General features: G+C 36.1%; 1 protein-coding gene across 1 annotated transcript in view; it reads right to left on the bottom strand.

The window, feature by feature from the left end:
- The window catches only part of LOC109053949 (leucine-rich repeat-containing protein 52-like), a 28868-nt gene extending 9896 nt beyond the window's left edge, over positions 1 to 18972 (bottom strand). Inside the window, exon 1 of the mRNA XM_019071251.2 lies at positions 17725 to 18972. Within this exon, the coding sequence (XP_018926796.2) occupies positions 17725 to 18376 (652 nt within the window). The 5' untranslated portion in view covers positions 18377 to 18972. The remainder of the gene's footprint in view (positions 1 to 17724) is intronic.
- Between the last annotated feature and the right edge of the window lie 1208 nt (positions 18973 to 20180).

Genomic DNA, 20180 nt, shown 5'->3' with positions numbered 1-20180 from the left:
TTTTAGAAATGTATTTATAGATTATTATTAGTAGTAATAGTAGTAGAGGGGTCGTCTCTATGATGTCATTTCCTTTTGTTCCACTTGACTTTGGTTTGGCAGACAAAAGATGTTTAGATATTATGAAGCAGGTTTGTATATATTTTATATATATAAAAACGATCAGGCCAAACTAGCTAGGATTTCAAGAATTCTCTTCTTTAATGAATTTTAAGTGATAGCCTATTATAATCAGGGCTTGAAAAAGAAAAAAAAAAAAGAAAAATTCAATCAGTTCACGAGCAGAATTTATATTTTAACGTTTCTGTTCCTGCGTTCCTCTGATATTAGTACCGTTCCGAAACCGGTTCGGGTGGGAGAAATACCGGTTAATAACATTATTTAAAAAAAAAAAGATATTTAAAAATGTTTGCTGCATTGTTAAAAAAAAAAAAAAAAAAAAAAAACTTAATTTAGCAGATTTTTTCTTTCGTTTCGTTAATCTGTCAATATGATTTTAGTGAAGTATATTTAGTGTATATGCCTATATTCCTTTTTATGTAGCTAAGCCTACAGTTTTTCCTGTTTTCTCCATTCACAGAAGCGGAACGATAACATAACATTATTAACCGGTTAATGGCCATTTCAAATTTTCGATTCTGTTCGGAACTATAAATTTTGATTTAGTTTCTGTTTCTGTTTCTGTTCCTGTCAAAATTTCATTCGTTTTCATTCCTTGAACAGTTTCAGAGCCCTGATTATAATATTTATTTGATAGAGAAAAATAAAAAAGCTAATCATAGAAGCAAAATATCATTATAAAGTCATTATTGTGTATATAAACTGCCTTTTTAAAGTGTTTTGTAATGAATTTAAATTTAATGAATTCTTATTGGTTTTTAGTTTTGTAATAAATGAATAGATTGAAAAAAATAAAATATTGGTGGATGAATCAGCTGTGTTTTCAGATGCTCTACATCACTGCGTTTTCTAACAGGGATGTTCCTCCGAGATCTCAGAGAGACTGAAAAACACACACAGTTCGATGCTTATTAAAATGTGCTTCAGGAAAAATGACATCATCCAAAACATGATTCATGAATAACTCTGTGCTTCCGAGGCTTTCATGACTAAATCCTTGCACTGAGAAAATCCACAGCTTTTTTCTGAAAAAGGCCTGCCCACCAATTACCAGTACAGTTCAGCTTCGACCTGAATGAATTTCTGTGCTATTTTCAGTCTGGTTTATCACTAGTTTGTTGTTGTTGTTGTTTTTTTGCATGTTGTCTTTCTAGTTAAAAAGCCTGGTAGGGACACCAGTATGTTCAGGACCATTATCCAACACACAGCATGTGCTCATCTCTAAAAAAAAACAAACAAACAAAAAAAAAACCTTATTGCTGTCAAATTTCAGATGCCTGTCCACTGCGTCCTTTCCTGCCAAACACTTCATGGCACAGAGAGAGATATTATAATGCTTGACAGTACTGCACTCACATGCACCTGTTTGTAGCTCATGAACTGTGCTTGAATATTTTAATACCTTGAGTTGATTTCTTTCATAACAATATATTGATGAAATGTCATGGGCAAACTTTTTTGAAACCATTCACCTTAAGTTCTTTTCATGCTTTTAGAAGACCTTTAAAAAATAAAACAATAAAACTAAATAACCATATGATGCTCTACATTCAAATTGAATAGAAGAAAACTTACACAAATTATCCTAAAATGACCCATTTCTCATTTACGTTCCCTAAATGGCAGCATTTTCTAAACATGCCTAGTAAAGTTCTCTAGCAATAGTGCATGTATTAATCTAGCAGGGATGAGTTCAAATGCATTCAGAAGAGTGGGTCTGCTATTTTTAAAGCCCAGTAATTATGTAATTGCATATGTTAATCTTTAAGAGGATGAAGTGCTGGGAGGTGGGAGACTTTTTCCCACTTTCATTCTGAATCTCAATGAGGATGGACTTTCTGATAAGCGTGCGGAGGGAGAAGATTATTGTTCAGGAATTAGCCCAGACAGCAGCTTTATAAAGTCTCTGTTGTGTTTGTGTGTGGTGTAAATCACAGTTGTGTATGGATGCGTGATGCTGTGCATGTACTGAGCTGTATTTCCTTTATCCTGCAATGACCTTGTAGTACAGTGTGAATGTGCATCTGTACTGAGCTCTGATTTTGTGCTGAGCGGTGTATCTCGTATTGAAGCAGACTGGAGTAACAAGAAAAGTAACAATTACGAGACACACAGTCACTTTGTGAGATACACTACCATTCTAACACTTAAAGTTAGAAAGATTTTTTTTTTTTTTTTTTTTTTTAATTTTATCGTTTGTTATTTTTCTCACGTTCACTAAAAATACAGTACAACAGTAATATTGTAAAATACTATTACAATTCATAATAGGTTTTCTATTTGAATATATATTAAAATGAAAATGTATTCCTTTTACTTTGATTTATTAAAAATATACTGAGCCCAAGTTTTTAATAGTAGTGTATATTGTAACACAAAATTCCTATTTTGAATAAGCACTGTTCTTTTTAGCTTTTTATTTCCCAAAGAATCCCACATATTCTAATATGCTACATTTGCTGCTCAATAAAAATGTATTATTATTACCAAGCAGTTGTACTGCTTCATATTTTTACGGAAAACATGATACATAGAAAACTTTTGAAACATTATGAATGCCTTTACTGTCACTTTGGTCACTTTAATGCATCGTTGCTGATTAAAAATATGAATTTCATTTAAAAATACTTCATTTTGATCTGTTTTGTATAAGATCTGATTTACAATAATGAAGAATAAAGACAGAAATTATGAGCCATAAAGTCCTAATTATGAGAAAAACAGACAAAATGACAAGAAACAAAGTGATGTAGTCACATTCTGATCGCTTATAAATTCATATATAAAGTCACAATTCCATAATATTGTGTTTTATATACACAGGATGCAAAATGTACACTTGCCAACTGTTGCTATTTGAGTAAAAGAAAAAGAAAAAAGAATTGCAACAATACATATTGCAAATTGCAATACAAGACTGATAACCAATGATAATAGCACAAGCAAAATGAATAGGCATATGTTTATGCCATGGTACTTTTTTTTATTTGAGTAAAATTACTACAGTTTGGTAAGCAGAATTCAGACTGCAATATAACCGTGGCATAAAACTCTCCCGAATGTCAACTACAGGTCCTACTAAATAAAGGAACACATCAAGCCCTTGAGAACATGTATATTATGACATCAGCTGAGGTACATTACATTGAGCGTCTCTCCGGTGACCTTCCTCTGAGTCTGCGGAGTCTGAGCTGCCACGGCGTCTGCTGAGGTCATTACCAAACACATCACACACTGCGTCACGTCTAAAAAACCACACCTGCATCATGACAATGAGTCAATAACAGCACTGAAACACTGAGATGCATGAACCATGTGGAATCTGATCTTGACTCACTGAATCGAAAATCCAATCCTGCTGTGCCTACAAATTCCCATGTGTTCAAAACAACTAAAAATCTATTTTTGCTATCATTCGTCAAAACACCATTGACTAGCAGAGGAAATGACAGACGGTATCTGCAAATATCTGTTTGACATCTAAACTTTAGAAAACCCATTCCACTTCTGCATATCTGTTTTCTTATCTGCTTTTCTCTCTATTCCCTCTGACTCATGAATATTTAACTCTCTTCCTGAGCCTGCCCACTTCTTTGGCTCTGTGCCTATGAGCCGGGCAGAACCAGATACCCTTCAGCCAACCAGTGCACTTCATCAGGGCGAGACGGAGCGAATAACTGCAAAAATCAAGGGATTGGGATGGAGCGAAAGCAATATTGTACTGCAGAGAACAACACAAGCATTCAGTGACATAAACTGCTTCTCTCTTTCCCTTCAAACAGCGCTTGCTGGAAGGCATTGCTTTCACTGCTGCAGATATGAATCTAATACTCTCTCCTGGTCGCCCACTCAAAAAACTCACACCGTACACAGATATACTTCAGATATCAGAGGACACGTGAGGTTGAGGGCATTCAGTCAGTATGGATGGAGGTCATGAGACTAATCTATTGTCCTTCTGAGTCAATCGATATGCGGTGTATTGCATAACAGTTATGATATTAGTATAATACAGATCTTCTGACTATATGCTGCAATTCAGAATACAATTTCGTTATTACACAACACAGTATCTGAGTAAATACTACAATAATACAGTTACAAGCATGGTTTGTGTATCTTTTATGTTGTTATTAAACAGTGTTCATCAGACACAACCAGTCGTCAAATCTTGTGATTCACTCACAGGTAGATTCACGTTTTGGGTCATTTCAAGTTCGTTTTGTGTCCAAAAAAGTGCCCAAAAGTAAGTCTAGTTCCACCAGATATACTACCTTTAAGATTTTAAAAAATAAATTAATACTCTTATTCAGCAAGGATGGATTGAATTGATCAAAATTGACAGTAAAACTTGTACTAATTACAAAAAAAGTCTACTAATTAAATAATTGTTCTTTTTTTAACTTCTTTTCATCAAATAATTCAGAAAAAAAAATTCCACCAAAAAAGTTTCTTCAATAATAATAATAATAATAATAAAAAAATAATAGGCCTAATAAAAACAATTTTATATATATATATATATATATATATATATATATATATATATATATATATATATATATATATATATAAATTCAAACGCTGATAATAATGAGATGTTTTTGAAATGTGACCTTGGTAAATATAAGAGACTTAAATCTAACAGACGCAAACTTTTGTGTATAGTCAACAATTATTTAGAAAATTATCAAACCAAACACTTAATGAACTAAAACGAAATGATACTTTAAATATGTAGAGCAACAAACAGCTTTTAAGCTTTTTACGTTTTATTGTTTCAAATGGTGCGTACATCCTTAAAATGTCATAATTTATGCCTTCCTAACATTATTTCTGATAAGTCACATCTACTATTGCCAAAAGCATCCTTGTAACATTGCCCTCTAGTGGACTGCCTTACCCATGAAGATTACATGCGAGGCTGCCATGGAATTTGGACGAAGCAAGGTAGTTTATAAGCAATCACAGGTTTACAGCCTTCTGTTTGGATAGTCTTTCCATCTATTCCAAGTCTAACATGGTGCGTAGGCAGGCAGCTCACTAGAGTTTGGACCAGAGCTAATACGTCTCAGAGATTAGGTGATTCGAAAGACGTCAGATTGAAGTAAAGTTCTCTGGGTGAGTGTCAATCAGGAAGAATGCTGTTCTGTCAGATGGTCCTGTCTCTCTCTCTCTCTCGCTCAGTCAACGCTGTGAAAGTGCTGACAATGAGGAGACCATCACCTCACCAGCAGCTGATCCAGAAACAATAGAGCCGCTGAGAAATATCATCATCTTGTGTTCTGACACACTGCATCACAATAATACACAATCACCTGGACTAGTTTATTATGAGGTACCGTAGATGATGAGCCAGCAGTAATCTTTCATAGCCTGATGAGACCCTGGGTTATGCTCCTAATAGCTCCTAATAGACTGAAGCAGTGAGAGGTATACAATGAGCTGCCACAACTCAACAGTCAGAAAATAAGGGCACGCAAAGTATGAATACACAGCAAAATTGCAAAAATGTTAATCACAATGAGTGTCCGGAGGATGATTAGCCTTTTGATTGTGTGGCTGTCAGTAGTCCTGTGTAGCCACACTTTTAACTGTAAGCAAAAAGTCTGTTCCACATTGCAGCTTATTCTAGCCACGATTCACACACTCAGACAGGATTATACTAGTTCTAGGAACTTGCCAGCATAGCGGTTCCTAGAGAAACAATTTCCCTCGTTTTACTGGTTGCATTCACACCAGCAGCAGCAACTCTGAACGGCATTTACAAACATCATTACAAACACCGGTGAATGGAGAATGCCACGATCAGAGCTGTTTTTGTTGTTTATTGCGGAGTCTTTTGATAACGGAGATGGAATGTAAATCCATAATTTACACGATTAAAAGATCATAAAATTTGAGTAAATTTCCTATGACAACTTGCAGTGTTATTGTCGAGTAGGGCTGCACAATTATGACAAAAATCATAATTGTCGATTATTCCCTTGAAATTGTAATTGTGATTGTTAATTACGATTATCACAATTTGCATTGAATGATGTTTATACCATTGTTTGAAGCAAGCTTTTATTCCTTTTTAAAGCTGAAACCCTCAAAGAGAAAATCTTTTATTCCTTTTCTATAGCATTAAGGCTCAAATGTCAACTGTACATTGGATTGGTTTCTTCTTTTAATAATAAAGAAGTAAAAAATATGAATGGTATTATAATGTTATACTAACACTAAAATTAAAACAATGGAAAAATCCTTAAGATAGCATGTAGAAAGAAAAAAACACATCTTAAACACTCAGAATAACATAAGTGGACTTTGAACGATTAATTGCCGTTTTGAACGATTACGTAATTGTGGCATCTGTAATTGTAATCATGATTATAAATTCAATTAATTGTGCAGCACTATTGTTGAGGCTGCGAAAAAAAAATGCTGTAGACAACAGGTAAATGCAATTATCACTGTTTTCCATGTTCATGGAGTAAATATTTTTACACAGCTTTTTAAAAATGCCGAGTAGCAGTAGCCAGTGTTTCGTATGCGTATGGCCAATCAGCGTACACTTACATCACTGTTAGTTCCTATAGAACTGTTTTAGACCCTATTTTGAAGTAGGAGCTAATTTAGGTCCCCCAAACTGAATTCCTTTAACCAAATACATTAGTAGTTGCTGCGGTGCAAACACGCAAAAAACCGGGAACATACTAATAGTTCTAGGAACTATGAAAAGTTTCATCCGATGTGAGAGTGCCGATATAAAGTACTCATTGGGAAAACATGCCTGAGGTGACGGGATATTACCTTGTTTTATGCACAATTTATGACAATTTTCTAAAAGCGTATTCGGTTTTATCCCAAACAGATGAACTTGAATCTAACATTTTTTATTACATTATTTATTGAACCAATTGTGGCAGTCCAGAAATGAAATGTTCATTAAGTGACACAAAATACTAAATGCTCTGTTGCGTTTGAAAATAACGTGTCGCCTACTCTAAACCTATTCCTAAACCTAACTGATAGTGTTAACAAAAGCAAATGTGAGATAAAACACATTTGTTGAAGCAACCATAACATTTTAGCTACTACAAGTCTTCAAGCTCTTTAATTGTGACTTGTGTTTCACAGGACTCGTAACCAAACATTACTGCTTTACCAGGTGTGCATCTGAGCAAGTTTACTATGAAAGAAAAACTATACATATGGAGCTAATTATGTGATGCAAATGTCAAAAAGAATTAGTTTACAAGTCATAAACTGTGGTAAAAGTTCACATCACAGTATTGTGCAAGGAAATGCACTGAAATTAGTCATTACCCATCAACAATCTGCCACTGTATTCATAATTTTTATGTGAAAATGGGAAAAAATGTTTTAGTGTTTTACATGCCACTACTTTTCATTTCAGATGGAAAGTACATTTTAAAATGTAATTTTTTTCCTGTGATGCAAAGCAAAATTTTCAGCATCATTACTCCAGTCTTAAGTAACAGATGATCATTCAGGAACCATGCTAACTTGCTGCTCAATTATGGTGCTCAGTTATTAATAATGATCCTTAATATAGCAATGTTTAAAACTGTTTTGACTAAAAAAAAGAAAAAATTCCGAAATATTTTCAAGTTCCTTTGATGAATACAAAGTTCAGAAGATCAACATTCATTTGAAATAGAAATCATTTGTAACATTATAAGTCTTTACTGTCATATTTGATCAGTGGAATGTGTCCCTAAAAGTATTTTATTGTTTATAAAAAAAATAAAAAACACTTTTGAGTGGTAGTGTATCACAGTTTCCTCAAAAATACTAAGCAGTTCAACATTGATAATAATAATAAATGTTTTTTGTGTAATGATGCTGAAAATTCAGTTTTGGCCTCACAGAATTACTATTTTACTGCAAGTAAATGCAGCCTTGGAAAATACAAGAAAATATAAAACAAATAAAAAAAAAATTAACTTAATCTTAATTAAGTAAATGCAGCCTTGGTGAATGCAAGAGAATGTAAAAGAATAAAAAAAAAAAATGAATGTATTCTTAATTATTCCAAAATGTTTGACTTTTTAATTCTAATTAGTAAGGTTGCACTTGATGCCCCATATCACAGTTGTATGCTGTATTTTAGTACATCTTCACCTGATCGCTCTCCGTTCCAGTGAAACCCCTAAATAAAATAAAAACAAACTGATACTGATATACATCCACTGACAAATAGTTGCTATTTTATAAGCTGTATTTGTAAACTCTATTTGTCACATACTCGATAGCGTAAATTGTGTCTCTAAACTTACTACGCGAGTATGCACGATTGTCACATTCATTTTTCATGCGCTTAGTGCCCACAGAATGAGACGGCACTTAGCGAACTTACCGTGAGCCCCAGGCTCGCCTTTAAATCAGACCCTATTAGCAGAAGCATCTGGCGTCGCCACATGCCTCTGCATCCACTCAGTATGCAACACCCACACTCCCATACGCTGCATTTACTATGCTCACAATTACCTCTCACATCTAATCATCCAATCACCCATATCCATGTGTCAACACTTCAGCACGTTACACAACAAAAACACGGCTGCAGAGAGCAGCATGTAACTTTTTTCAGTTATAAGTGAATGTCCGTGTTACGAAGCCTGTGTTTATTTGAAGCAAACTTCATTTGAACTCAGCAAGAAGGTGAAACTTAGTTTCTCAGCACAAGATGCCTCATTGAAACACACAAACACACACTAAACATCTGGAGAAGAGGTATCCCCAAAGGAGGAAGTCTTCAATGTGTGAGTTAAAGAAACTCATGGCTCTCCGAGGCCCAGGACAAATAGAGAAAACAGATATGAGAACACACACACACACACACACACACACACACACACACACACACCTACAAACACAAAATGAAGTACTCAAGCCAGAAAACATAAAACATCATAACAGAGCTGCTTCTGGCCTGTGTTTGTTGTCGCTTTAGAACAAATTTACTGACCAAGCCCAGATGGAATTTGCTGACTTTATAGACCTAGAAAAATTACATCCCGCACAGTCGAAACTCTTCACTGGGGAGTCAGCAGGCTATCCTGCATTCAGATATATGGAGGCCCTTTTCTACCTCATACAAAAAAAATTAACAATTTTGAGAAACTGAGTTTGTAAATCGCATTTATAAGATATAGTCGCAATTACGCAAAATAAAGTCACAACCAAAAGTTATGAGGTCAATTATCAGAAACAAAGTTGCAACTGAGAGAAACTGCAAGATAAAGAGACAAATTCTGAGATTTATAAAGTCACAACGAGAGACATGGTAAAAATAGTCACATTGTTAAACAAAAAAAGTCATAAAAAGATGCATGAATGATTATTATAGATGCATGAAGATTATTATAATTATGAGAAACAGTCACAATTACTAGTCGCGAATGATAAGAGACAAAGTCACACTTTAGTTTGAAGACCGATACTCACTGTTGACTAGTAACTGAATTTTCCTTTAATAAACTTCTTTTGGATGATAAAATTAAAAGAAATAGAGTTGCAGTTACAAGATCAATTGTGAGATATAAAGCTGCAATTGTGAGATCCAAAATGACAACGTGAGATATAAAGTTACAAATTTTGAAAAAAAAGTGTAAATAACAACTATAAGTTTAAAATCCCAATTGCACAGAATAAAGTGCCATTGGACCATTCACAAGAGCTTGGACAGGCGATCTGCCCAATCAGAACATGGATATTATGAAATCGTTGCTATCCGCCATCTTGTCCTACAGCTACAAACACTTTTAGTGCACAGTGATCTGTCACCACAACTGAAGAGTCACAAACTGTATGCATGTGATTGTTTTTTTTTAATGACTTAAGTCAGATACAAATTATGTCCTTGTTAAAAGTCACAACGAAGACAGGTAAAAATAGTCACATTGTTAAACAAAAAAAGTCATAAAAAGATGCATGAATGATTATTATAGATGCATGAAGATTATTATAATTATGAGAAACAGTCACAATTACTAGAATAGTCGCAAATGATAAGAGACAAGGTCACACTTTAGTTTGAAGACCGATACTCACTGTTGACTAGTAACTGAATTTTCCTTTAATAAACTTCTTTTGGATGATCAGAATTAAAAGAAATAGAGTTGCAGTTACAAGATCAATTGTGAGATATAAAGCTGCAATTGTGAGATACAAAATGACAACGTGAGATATAAAGTTACAATTTTGAAAAAACTAATTTGTAAATAACAACTATAAGATATAAAATCACAATTGCACAGAATAAAGATGCAATTGACCATTCACAGGGAGCTTGGACAGGCGATCTGCCCAATCAGAACATGGATATTACGTTAAATCGTTGCTATCCGCCATCTTGTCCTGCAGCTACGTCCAATGTTGTGCCCACTTTTAGTGCAACAGTGATCTGTCACGACACAATAAAGAGCCACAAAACTGTATTTACTGTTGAATCTTTTTTTTTTTAATGACAAAATTTGAAAGCTGAGAGTCCTGAAACCTTGTCTTGTCTGTTGGCATGTTGTCAGGTTCCTCTGTGTTCTGCAATGTATTTTTCACTGCGTGAGAACATGACGTGTAGCGTGACAGCGGCATTGTTTGTCGGAGATAACAACAGTAACTACGGGTGGGCGGGTCTTTGTGAATGGTCAGTTGTGAGTTATAAAGTCAATTATCAGAAACAGTTGCAATTGGAAGACATAATGTGACACTGATAAATTATAAAGAGAAATAATGTCACATTGTAATATATAAAAAGTCATATTGAAAGATATATATCAATAGCTGCAATTGATAGAAAATAGCTTCAATTGACAGAAAAGTCTTTAAAATGACAAGAAACAAAGTTGCAAGATATAAAGTCAATTGTGAGATATACAGCTGCAATTATTATATATGAAATTACATTGCAAGATATTAAGTCAGTTTTGAGGAACAAAGTGGTAAACTGCATTTGTAAGACATAAAATCACAATTACACAAAATAAAGTCTCATACAATTGTGTTATAAAGCCAATTATCAGAAACTAAGTTATAACTGACATATTTTGACACTGAGAGATATTTTGAAACTCCCCAGAAACAAAGTTGCAACTGTTATAAAGTCACCTGTGCAAAATGAAACTGCCATTGTGAGACATAAAGTTGCAAAGACCTTTTTATTCTTTTCACTCAGACCTGGAAATGGGTTTCCATAGTGACATGAAAAGCAGCAGACAAATCCACAAGAGCAAAATCAGTATTGTAATGAAACATTATCATTATACGTATGTCGCTTATTTTTCATTTAATCAGCCTAATTGTGATTTAACAGAGAAATATACTTTTTTGGCTCAAGAGGATGTAGTTATAGTGGCTAACTGGGTTGTGGTAACTAACCAAATACCAACCCATTACAAACCACTACCAACTAGCAAGTAGCAAACCATAGTTTTACTAGGCTGTGATGTAAACTAAAGACTACTGGCTGTTAAATAATAAGAACAAGCCCTTCCAAATGTCTTCAGTGCATATAAACTGCAGGAGAGATCTTTGGAGATCAATAATACCCAACGCTGAAGGAGGATGGTGATGGATCAGGATTTCATCCTTCATTTATAGCTCAGGCTGACATCAACTCTACAACATTGGTTTCGGCCCTTTCTCTTCTTAAGGAACCCTGCGCTGAGAATTTTAATTAGCATACTGCACTGGACTAAGACATTGATTTAAATAGAAGCATTTTGAAGGCCTGTTTGCGAATATTTCAGGGTGAAAGAGAGAAATAGGGAGGCAGAAAATGCGAAATGACTCACAGATGCTAAAGTGGTGTGAATCACACAGAGTGGTCACTCAATCTGCACCAAACACACTTAATAGACTCTATACACACCAACACACACACAAAAGAGTATTATAACATACTTCAGTGTTTCTTTCTACATTTTTAGTTACAAGTAGACAGAGGAGAGTGCATTAAAAGAGTACAGCTCACTAAAACTGTGCATTGCCCTTCAGAATTCCTCCATTTGTTTTCCACAGAATAAAGAAAATCATACAGGTTTGGAATGACTACTTACTTTTATGTTGTTGCAACAAACTACAATGAATGTGGACTGGAGCTTTCATCATAATAATATAATAGAAATTGAAAAAGTTTATCAATTTGCCGCAAACTGCGGCAGCAGTCATGTAAAGCCCTCCTCGTGTGAAGACTGAAGAGTGTAAAGACCATTGACTCAGTTCTTGGACCGCTACTCTTCTCTTTCTACATGGCATCACTAGGTTCTGTCATTCAGAAACAAGGCTTTTCATATCACTGCTATGCTGATGACACTCATCTCTACCTCTCATCCCAAAGAAGCACAAAGTCACTTTCACAGAATTTTTCATTAAATGTTCCCTCCTGGTGGAATGACCTGCCCAACTAAATCCAAGCATCTGAGTCCTTAGCCATCTTCAAGAATTGACTAAAAACACATCTCTTCCATCTTTATTGAACCTCTTACTCTAGCACTCTTCTAATTCTGAAGTAAACTTTATTTATTCTAATATTCTAATTCTATTCTTAAAAAAAAAACTTGTCCCTTTTAGACTTGCACTCTATTCATTTACTGCTTGTTTTCTTTAAAAAACACTAGCTTTTCTATACTTTTTGTATTCTATCTGTATTCTTTTTATTATACAGTTAACAAAAGCAAAAAAGGCCTCTAACACTAGCTTGCTCTATCTGTTTTCTTTTTATTTATTATATAATAATGAAATAAAAAAAACTCGCTAATTGCATATGATTGCTCTTTTGTTGATTTTGATTGCTTCCATTGTCCTCATTTGTAAGTCACTTTGGATAAAAGCGTCTGCTAAATGACTAAATGTACATTTTCAGCCAGCTTTTTTGTAAATGGACAATGTGAAACTCTTTTTGCCCATGTTACTTGCACTGACATATCCACATATATTTTTGTCAGCAAATATCCATTGGATGATGCGAAATGTGTCATTTGACTTTTGACAGCTCCAGGACTTTTGTTCAAACTATAGATCAAATTTATACATTTTTGGGATTGACACAGACATTTTTTTTTTTTTTATTATTCCTTAAACTGCTGAGACCAGATCACTGAGTGAGTTGAATTCAAGAACTGGAAAAGTCTGATTCACTGTAGATCTGACTCAAAAGAAGGATTCATTAAATCAGACATCACTTCTCTCAAGTCGAGATGATTAACTTAGAAGACTTGAAATATAGCACACAATTCAAATGAATCACTTTTATGATACTTTGCATACTTTTGCAGAGATCTTGCATCTGATTAAAGCTATAAAGCTCATATTCTCATCCTTCAGAATTTCTCTGTTCGTGTCACACAGGTTTGCAGCAACATGAGGGTGAGTAAATGATGACAGTATTTTCATTTTTTAGTGAACAATCACTTTAATACGCTCACGCACAAGTATTCTCGTCTGAAGCCGGTGATATTTGGTGATTAAGAGAGACGCACCAGTGCTCTTGTAAGCTGGTGCAGCCAGAGTGCTTGGACAGGATTATATAATGGGACAAGAATTCTCATATCCACTTTAAAAAAAGACATAATTAGCCATCTGCTCTCAGTGGACGCAGCAACACCAAAACGTCAGAGAGTCTAATCAGGAGAGAGACAATGAGCAGACAGACAGCGCGTCTTTGAATAGACCGAGAGAAATTAGGTTTTTGCATTCTTGGGGTTTTGCTCCCCGATAACAGTGAGGCCAGAGCTTATGTTCAATCTCAACGTCTGGAAAAGCTCCATTTTCTCTATTAAGTTCTCAGACTACATTGACTTATTTCCGGAAAGATGGATTGGACAGATTGTGTGTATTGTTATTCTTTCTATACTTTCTATTCTCTATCTTTAACAGCTTCATTATGGTGTAACAGCTGATAAAGCACCAAGAACAAAATTGCTCTGCAAAAAAAATTGTCCAGACAGCCCACAAAATCAGAATTTTTAGCAAACCCAAATCAAATCCATTCAGGTCTGAATCGCAAAAACACACAGCAGATCCAGTGCTTACAAATCTTATTTAGACTTTGGTGATTTTAACCAAAAGGTTTTCAAACAGGGGGCCGGGACCCACTAGGGGGCCTCAGCAATCTTCCAGAGGGCCCAATAAGTTTATTTACATTTATGTAAATATATACATATGTACATGTGTGTATTTAATTATATTAAGACAAAATAAATAAGTATAACGTTAAACTTTATCAGCTGTACATATCAGATGTGAGGAGCATTCGAATATCGTCTTAGACAAAGGGGACATTGTAGTCAAAAGTGTGGATTATTAAATCAGATTCGTTTGGAATGAGTCTGAAAAGTCAGGGGTGCATTTGACAGACAACAATGTTACTCAGTGCATAATTAGAATGATGCATGGAGAAACTAACTAGTTAATCATGAGTGTTTCCTGGAAAATGTAGAAACTTCGTCACACATTCATTGTTTGACCTACCTTGTTTAACACATTATAATGACGTCAAGCAGGTGGTGGAGCATAGCATAAACTGCTAATTATTCAGTTCGAGATCAAATTAAAGTAAGATTATTGCTGTAAAAATCAAACACAGCATCTGAGGACTGTTTTGTTCTCCATTTTTTTGCGGGTCTACTTACATCACTCCAGGGTTCACCATGGTATTAGAGCACCTCCACATATGCGCACTCTTAAAAAACGGTGCTATAATTAACAAACTAAAAGATGTAGAATAAAATTTTTATATGTATTGAATTAAAGATATAGATTGGATTACATGTTAGCTTGCTTTTTTTTTGCTTATATGCATGATCTTTTTTAAATCCATATGTCATTCTATGTCGCTTCCGATCACAGGTCAAGAGATACTAAACTTTAAGAGACAAAACTTGGAAATGCTGTTTTCGAATGTTTGTTGGAACTATGGATTTGGGAAACGACATATCGTTGAACAATGTTGGTAGAAGCGGAATTTACAAACATAGTTAGCTAACTTTGTTTTTGTTTTTGTCTTTGTTTTTAAATTCACTTAAAGGGAACCACTGATGTCACATGGACTATTTTATTATTTCTTTTACTATTTCATAGTACCAGAACTAATTGTGGAACTACCCACTTTTGGCCATTTTCTCACCGCAGGAAATAGGTGTGATTTTAGTACTGGACTGCCTTTTATGTAACATACTGTAAACATACTGCCACAATGTAACATACTGTTAACGTTGTGTCAACTTATTTCGCAAGTATGACAAACAGCGATAAATATACGGACACTGAAGTGCAGGCACTTGTAGCAAATGTAGCACTGCCAGAGAATCTTAGTCCTCCTTTCTGTTCTTTCAATCGCTTTACGTATACGTCGAGATTCCATGTCCATTATTGTGAAACCCGCGAGACACAACAAAAAACAGCTCTGATCACTCACTTCCTAGTACACACTGTCGGTGCGAAAACAAAACCCTAAAAATTACACTGAAAAATATCACACAAAAAATTCACTTTCTAGTACACACTGTCGGTGCGAATGCAACCCTTTAAATGGTACTGGGAAATAGTTCACGCAAAATCATCCCAGTACTTTAGTACTGTACTTTTAGTTCTGGAACAAAAGCGGTGCGAAAGGTCCTTATGTTCTTAGGGTCTCAGAACATTTCAGTTACATATGGAGGGTTATAAAGTTCTCAGATTTCATAAAAAATATCTTAATTTGTGTTCTGAAAATGGTCTTTTACAGGTTTGGAATGACATTTGGGTGGGTCATTTTCATTTTTGGGTGATCCATCCCTTTGAATTTGAACACTGTTTCCTTTTCTAGTGAACTGTGTGACATTCACTGTAGTGAATAGTGATTGAGTAAACATGTTTATAGTCCTGGACACCGAAACTCTCATTTATTGGCAATCAGCCAGATATTTACACATTTTTTGAGATCAAATAACTCAAACCACACTGAGAGGCAACAAAAGTTTTGAGATCAAATAACTCAAACCACACTGAGAGGCAATCCAAAACCTATTTGTAGTGTAAACGCTAATCTGGCCTAATGCATTTTGGACAACACTGAAGCTCTTCCTATTACCTTGTCAATCAATCATTGCACTAAAGCAAGGTTTTGAACTGGAAAAAAGAAAATAACCATCCAAAAAAACCGGATAAGCCTATGCACGTGCATGCATGATTCATATACAGTGACATGGATCATGTGAAGCACACACATCTGAAGTTCAATTACAGCTGCTCGACTAAAAATAACGATGAGCATTCAGCTCAAAATGTCACGTTTGTGCAGAGATTAACATTTAAGTACATTTGCCCTTAGACTAAACTGGCAGGGTCTGCCTGTGCCCTGCCCTCTGTTCCACCGAGACGCAGTCTTCAGATCAAATTAACAGCCTGAATAACTCGATAACGCAAACTGGGCTGATAAGACTGATAAAGACCTACTCACTCTTGAGGTCTAATGGTGGAGATAATTAGCCGGCCTTTCATTCCCTTCCTCTCTCTCCTTCACTCTAAGGTCATTTGTTGGGCACCAACACTGGAATGAATTGAAATCACCTTAAACTGCATATTGTGTTTTTTTAAATAATGATATTTCACTGACCACTATTTAACAGTGAGCTTTTATATTCAGCAGTGTAGCTCGAAGGAAAAAGAAAAGGCAACGGTAATGTATTCCAGTGGTTAATTTAGGCTGGTTGTTGGTCAGACTTCATTAGTGCTCAACTAATTTGAAATGGTTGAATCTTAAATTATTACATTTATATTATCCAACCTGGAAAATGTGGTTACTTCGTCACTTGTTAGTGGTGACACACAGTGCCCTTGATCGTGAAACATAACTCCAAATTGCCCCTGGGAGACTGTATAATATGTGTACGAGGACACTTTGTATAAAATCATCAGCTAAATGACTAATTAACAATTAGCACTTCCATTATGCTCAATTATGATGCCTGGAGGAAAGGCAGTAACATTTGTTAATGCAGCAACAGTTAAAGACTTCAGCTCATAGCTGAAAGAGATGATCATAACTTGCTCCAGTATCTTCATATTATAAGTCACTTAATTATTAAACAACAAATTACTTTTTGGCAATTTCGATACATTGATATGATACACAGTAAAAACTTTGTTCATAATTTTGTTGTTGGGCTTAGATTATGGAATGGTTTATGGAGTTGCCACTATTTCTAGTTTTGAAGCTCGGCTAAAAACCTATTTGCATACTTCGGCTTTTAATGAGGGGTGCTGATTTGTGTTTTAATGTGATGTGTTATGTTTGTCCTTTGAATTTTTCATGGTAGTTCAGCACTTTTAACTATTGGAAAGTGCTTCATAAATAAAGGAAATACTATTATAAAATACTATTATATTACTATTATAAAAAAAAGTTAATTATATTTTAAAAGATAACACAATGTATTGTGAAATACTGTAAAAACATTTAGGCCTAAATTACTACATAACGTACAAACCTGTGCATTTTTATGGTACATATTTATTAAAATTATGTTGTGGCAACCATGGCTGCCGGTTTTTAAGCCATAAAATGGACCAGAGTTTTCAGAGCAGCTAAAGACGAGAAGCGCATGATCAGACCTTGAAACTTGAACCCCTCTATCTGGATCCAGAGGCACAGGTCCTCCGTGTCGCAGTCGCACCTCCAGGGGTTCCCGCTGAGCCCCAGCGAGCGCAGCGCCGGCAGCGCGATCAGGGAGCTGATGTTGAGCGCCGTCAGGTTGTTGCGGCTCACGTCCAGCACTTGCAGGGCCGCGTTCTCCGCGAACGCGTCCGCGTGGATCTCCGACAGCCCCGGGTTATCCGTCATCCTCAGCATCACCAGGCTGGCCAGCGGGCCAAACGTAGTCCGGTCCTCGATCTGCGTCAGGCTGTTGAAAGACAGATCCAGGTAGGCGAGCTTGCGCAGGTTGCCAAAAGTAGACTCGGAGATCTCCGTCAACGAGTTGTTGCTGCAGTCCAGGTACACCAGGTCCGACAGGTAGTTGAGCTGCAGCGCCGGCAGGTCGCCGATCCGGTTATTGGAGATGATCAGCTGCCGGGTGGCCAGCGGGAGGTCCACGGGGAAGTCGCTTAACTGTTGCCCGGCGCACTGGACCACCAGCTGGTCGTCGCACACGCAGCGGTCCGGGCAGCCGGCGGTCAGAGCAGGGGACGGCGCTACATCCATGACGAAGACGAAGAGGAACACCAGCCGCAGTGACTGCGCGCTCGGCTCGGGCAGAACACGCATGATCCCGCCGCCGGCTTCATCGACTGTGCGTGCGCTCGCGCATTCTTCATTGATCTGCGGGATCCGGTTCGCTCGTTACTGCTGGCCAGGGACGTGTCGGTGCTGTTCTTGGGATCCTCTCGCAAGTCTCCTCAACAGCGAAGGTGACCGTGCTTGGCGCGTCTTTGGTCCGTTCTGTGGAGATCACCATGAGCTCATTCGTTGCGGTGTTGGTTTAGGGTCCTGGAAATAGTTTGCTGTCCATTTTGCTTACTTCAGGTCTGAACAATTGAACTGATTTGTCTCACAAGTCCGTAAGTTGTTGAAACGCAGTTAAGTTGTGCGACGCGGTCCTGAGGCGCACCATCGCGCTGTGTGCTGCTGCTCCACTCTGGTGTGTTGTGCTGCTTCTCTCTGCAGCTGTGAGCGAGTGTGTGTGAGAAAGAGAAAGAGAGGGAGGTTGTTGCACTGAGTCTGACACAAGTCTGTGTCCCGCTAATTTGCACAGGAGAAAAACACACACTCTTGAATGCTTTCAACACAGATGCCTTTGCGCTCAGAGAGCATACAGCTGGTTGAACTTTTTTTAAGGTTAAATAGTTTATATATATATTAGTGCTGTCAAATGATTAATCGCGAGTAATCGCATCCAAATAGTTTTTGTTTACATAATATGTGTGTGTACTGTGTATATTTATTATGTAGCCTATATATACATACACTCACATACAGCATATATTTTGGAAATATTTACATGCATATACATTTACAGTATATATTTGAATTCTTATATTTTATATTATATATAAATATATTTAACATATAAACATAACATATTTTTCTGAAATATATACATGCATGTGTTTGTATTATACATAATACATATACACAGCACACACACATATTATGTAAACAAAAACTTTTATTTTGGAATGGATAAATCGTGATTAATGGTTTGACAGCACTTCATAAAATTAAGATTGAACCACTGATGTCACATGGACCATTTTAACAATGTCCTTACTACATTTCTGTGCATTGATCGTGGTAGTACCCTTGCTGTCTATGGAGCGTCAAAGAGCTCTTGGATTTCATCAAAAAAAATCTTAATTTGTGTTCTGAAGATGAACAAACGTCTTAGAGGTTTGGAACAACATGAGGGTGAGTTATTAATGACAGAATTTTAATTTTTTGGGTGAACTATCCCTTTAAGCTTTAAAAAAATCTATTATTTTATATTTGGTTCTGCCCTCGCAAGAAGTTCCATGCAAATTTGAAAAGAAATCTGCCAGTCTTCTGCATGATTGATTCAATGATGCACTGTAGCTGCATCCCTCCAGAAGTCGCATTTGTCAGCCGCAGCTGCCTCATTAAAAAAATAAAAAATAAAAATTAGAATGTAACCAATACATTACAAACTAAAAAAAGATATTTCAGTTATTTTTACCTCACAAGGAATAACAGTCAGTTTTATAATTGCTACTTTTCTTAAATGAGACATTGTTGATGACATGTGCGGCCCACAGAGGACGCAGCCTTTAAAATGAGACACGAATCGTTAAATGAATGATATAATAATTCAATCAGAAAAGACAGCATCTTGTCGCAACGTACTGGCAAAATTACATAACCTGCAGAAACAGTCAGCAATATATAAGAACAAATCTAAACCAGAATAAGAGATTCCAACATGTTTTGAACAGAAGCACTCAAAGATCAGTTTGTGTGTGTCTAGGTTCTCCTCAGTACCTCAGGCATGTGTGTACAGTGATGTCACAAGACTCCATCTCTGACGTAGCAGAAACAGAGGAGGGACAGAGTGTAC

The sequence above is a fragment of the Cyprinus carpio genome, chromosome B20, assembly GCF_018340385.1.
Source record: "Cyprinus carpio isolate SPL01 chromosome B20, ASM1834038v1, whole genome shotgun sequence".
Lineage (NCBI taxonomy): Eukaryota > Metazoa > Chordata > Actinopteri > Cypriniformes > Cyprinidae > Cyprinus > Cyprinus carpio.
Note: the sequence above shows the minus strand (reverse complement) of the source record. Positions and strands in the feature narration are given on the sequence as shown.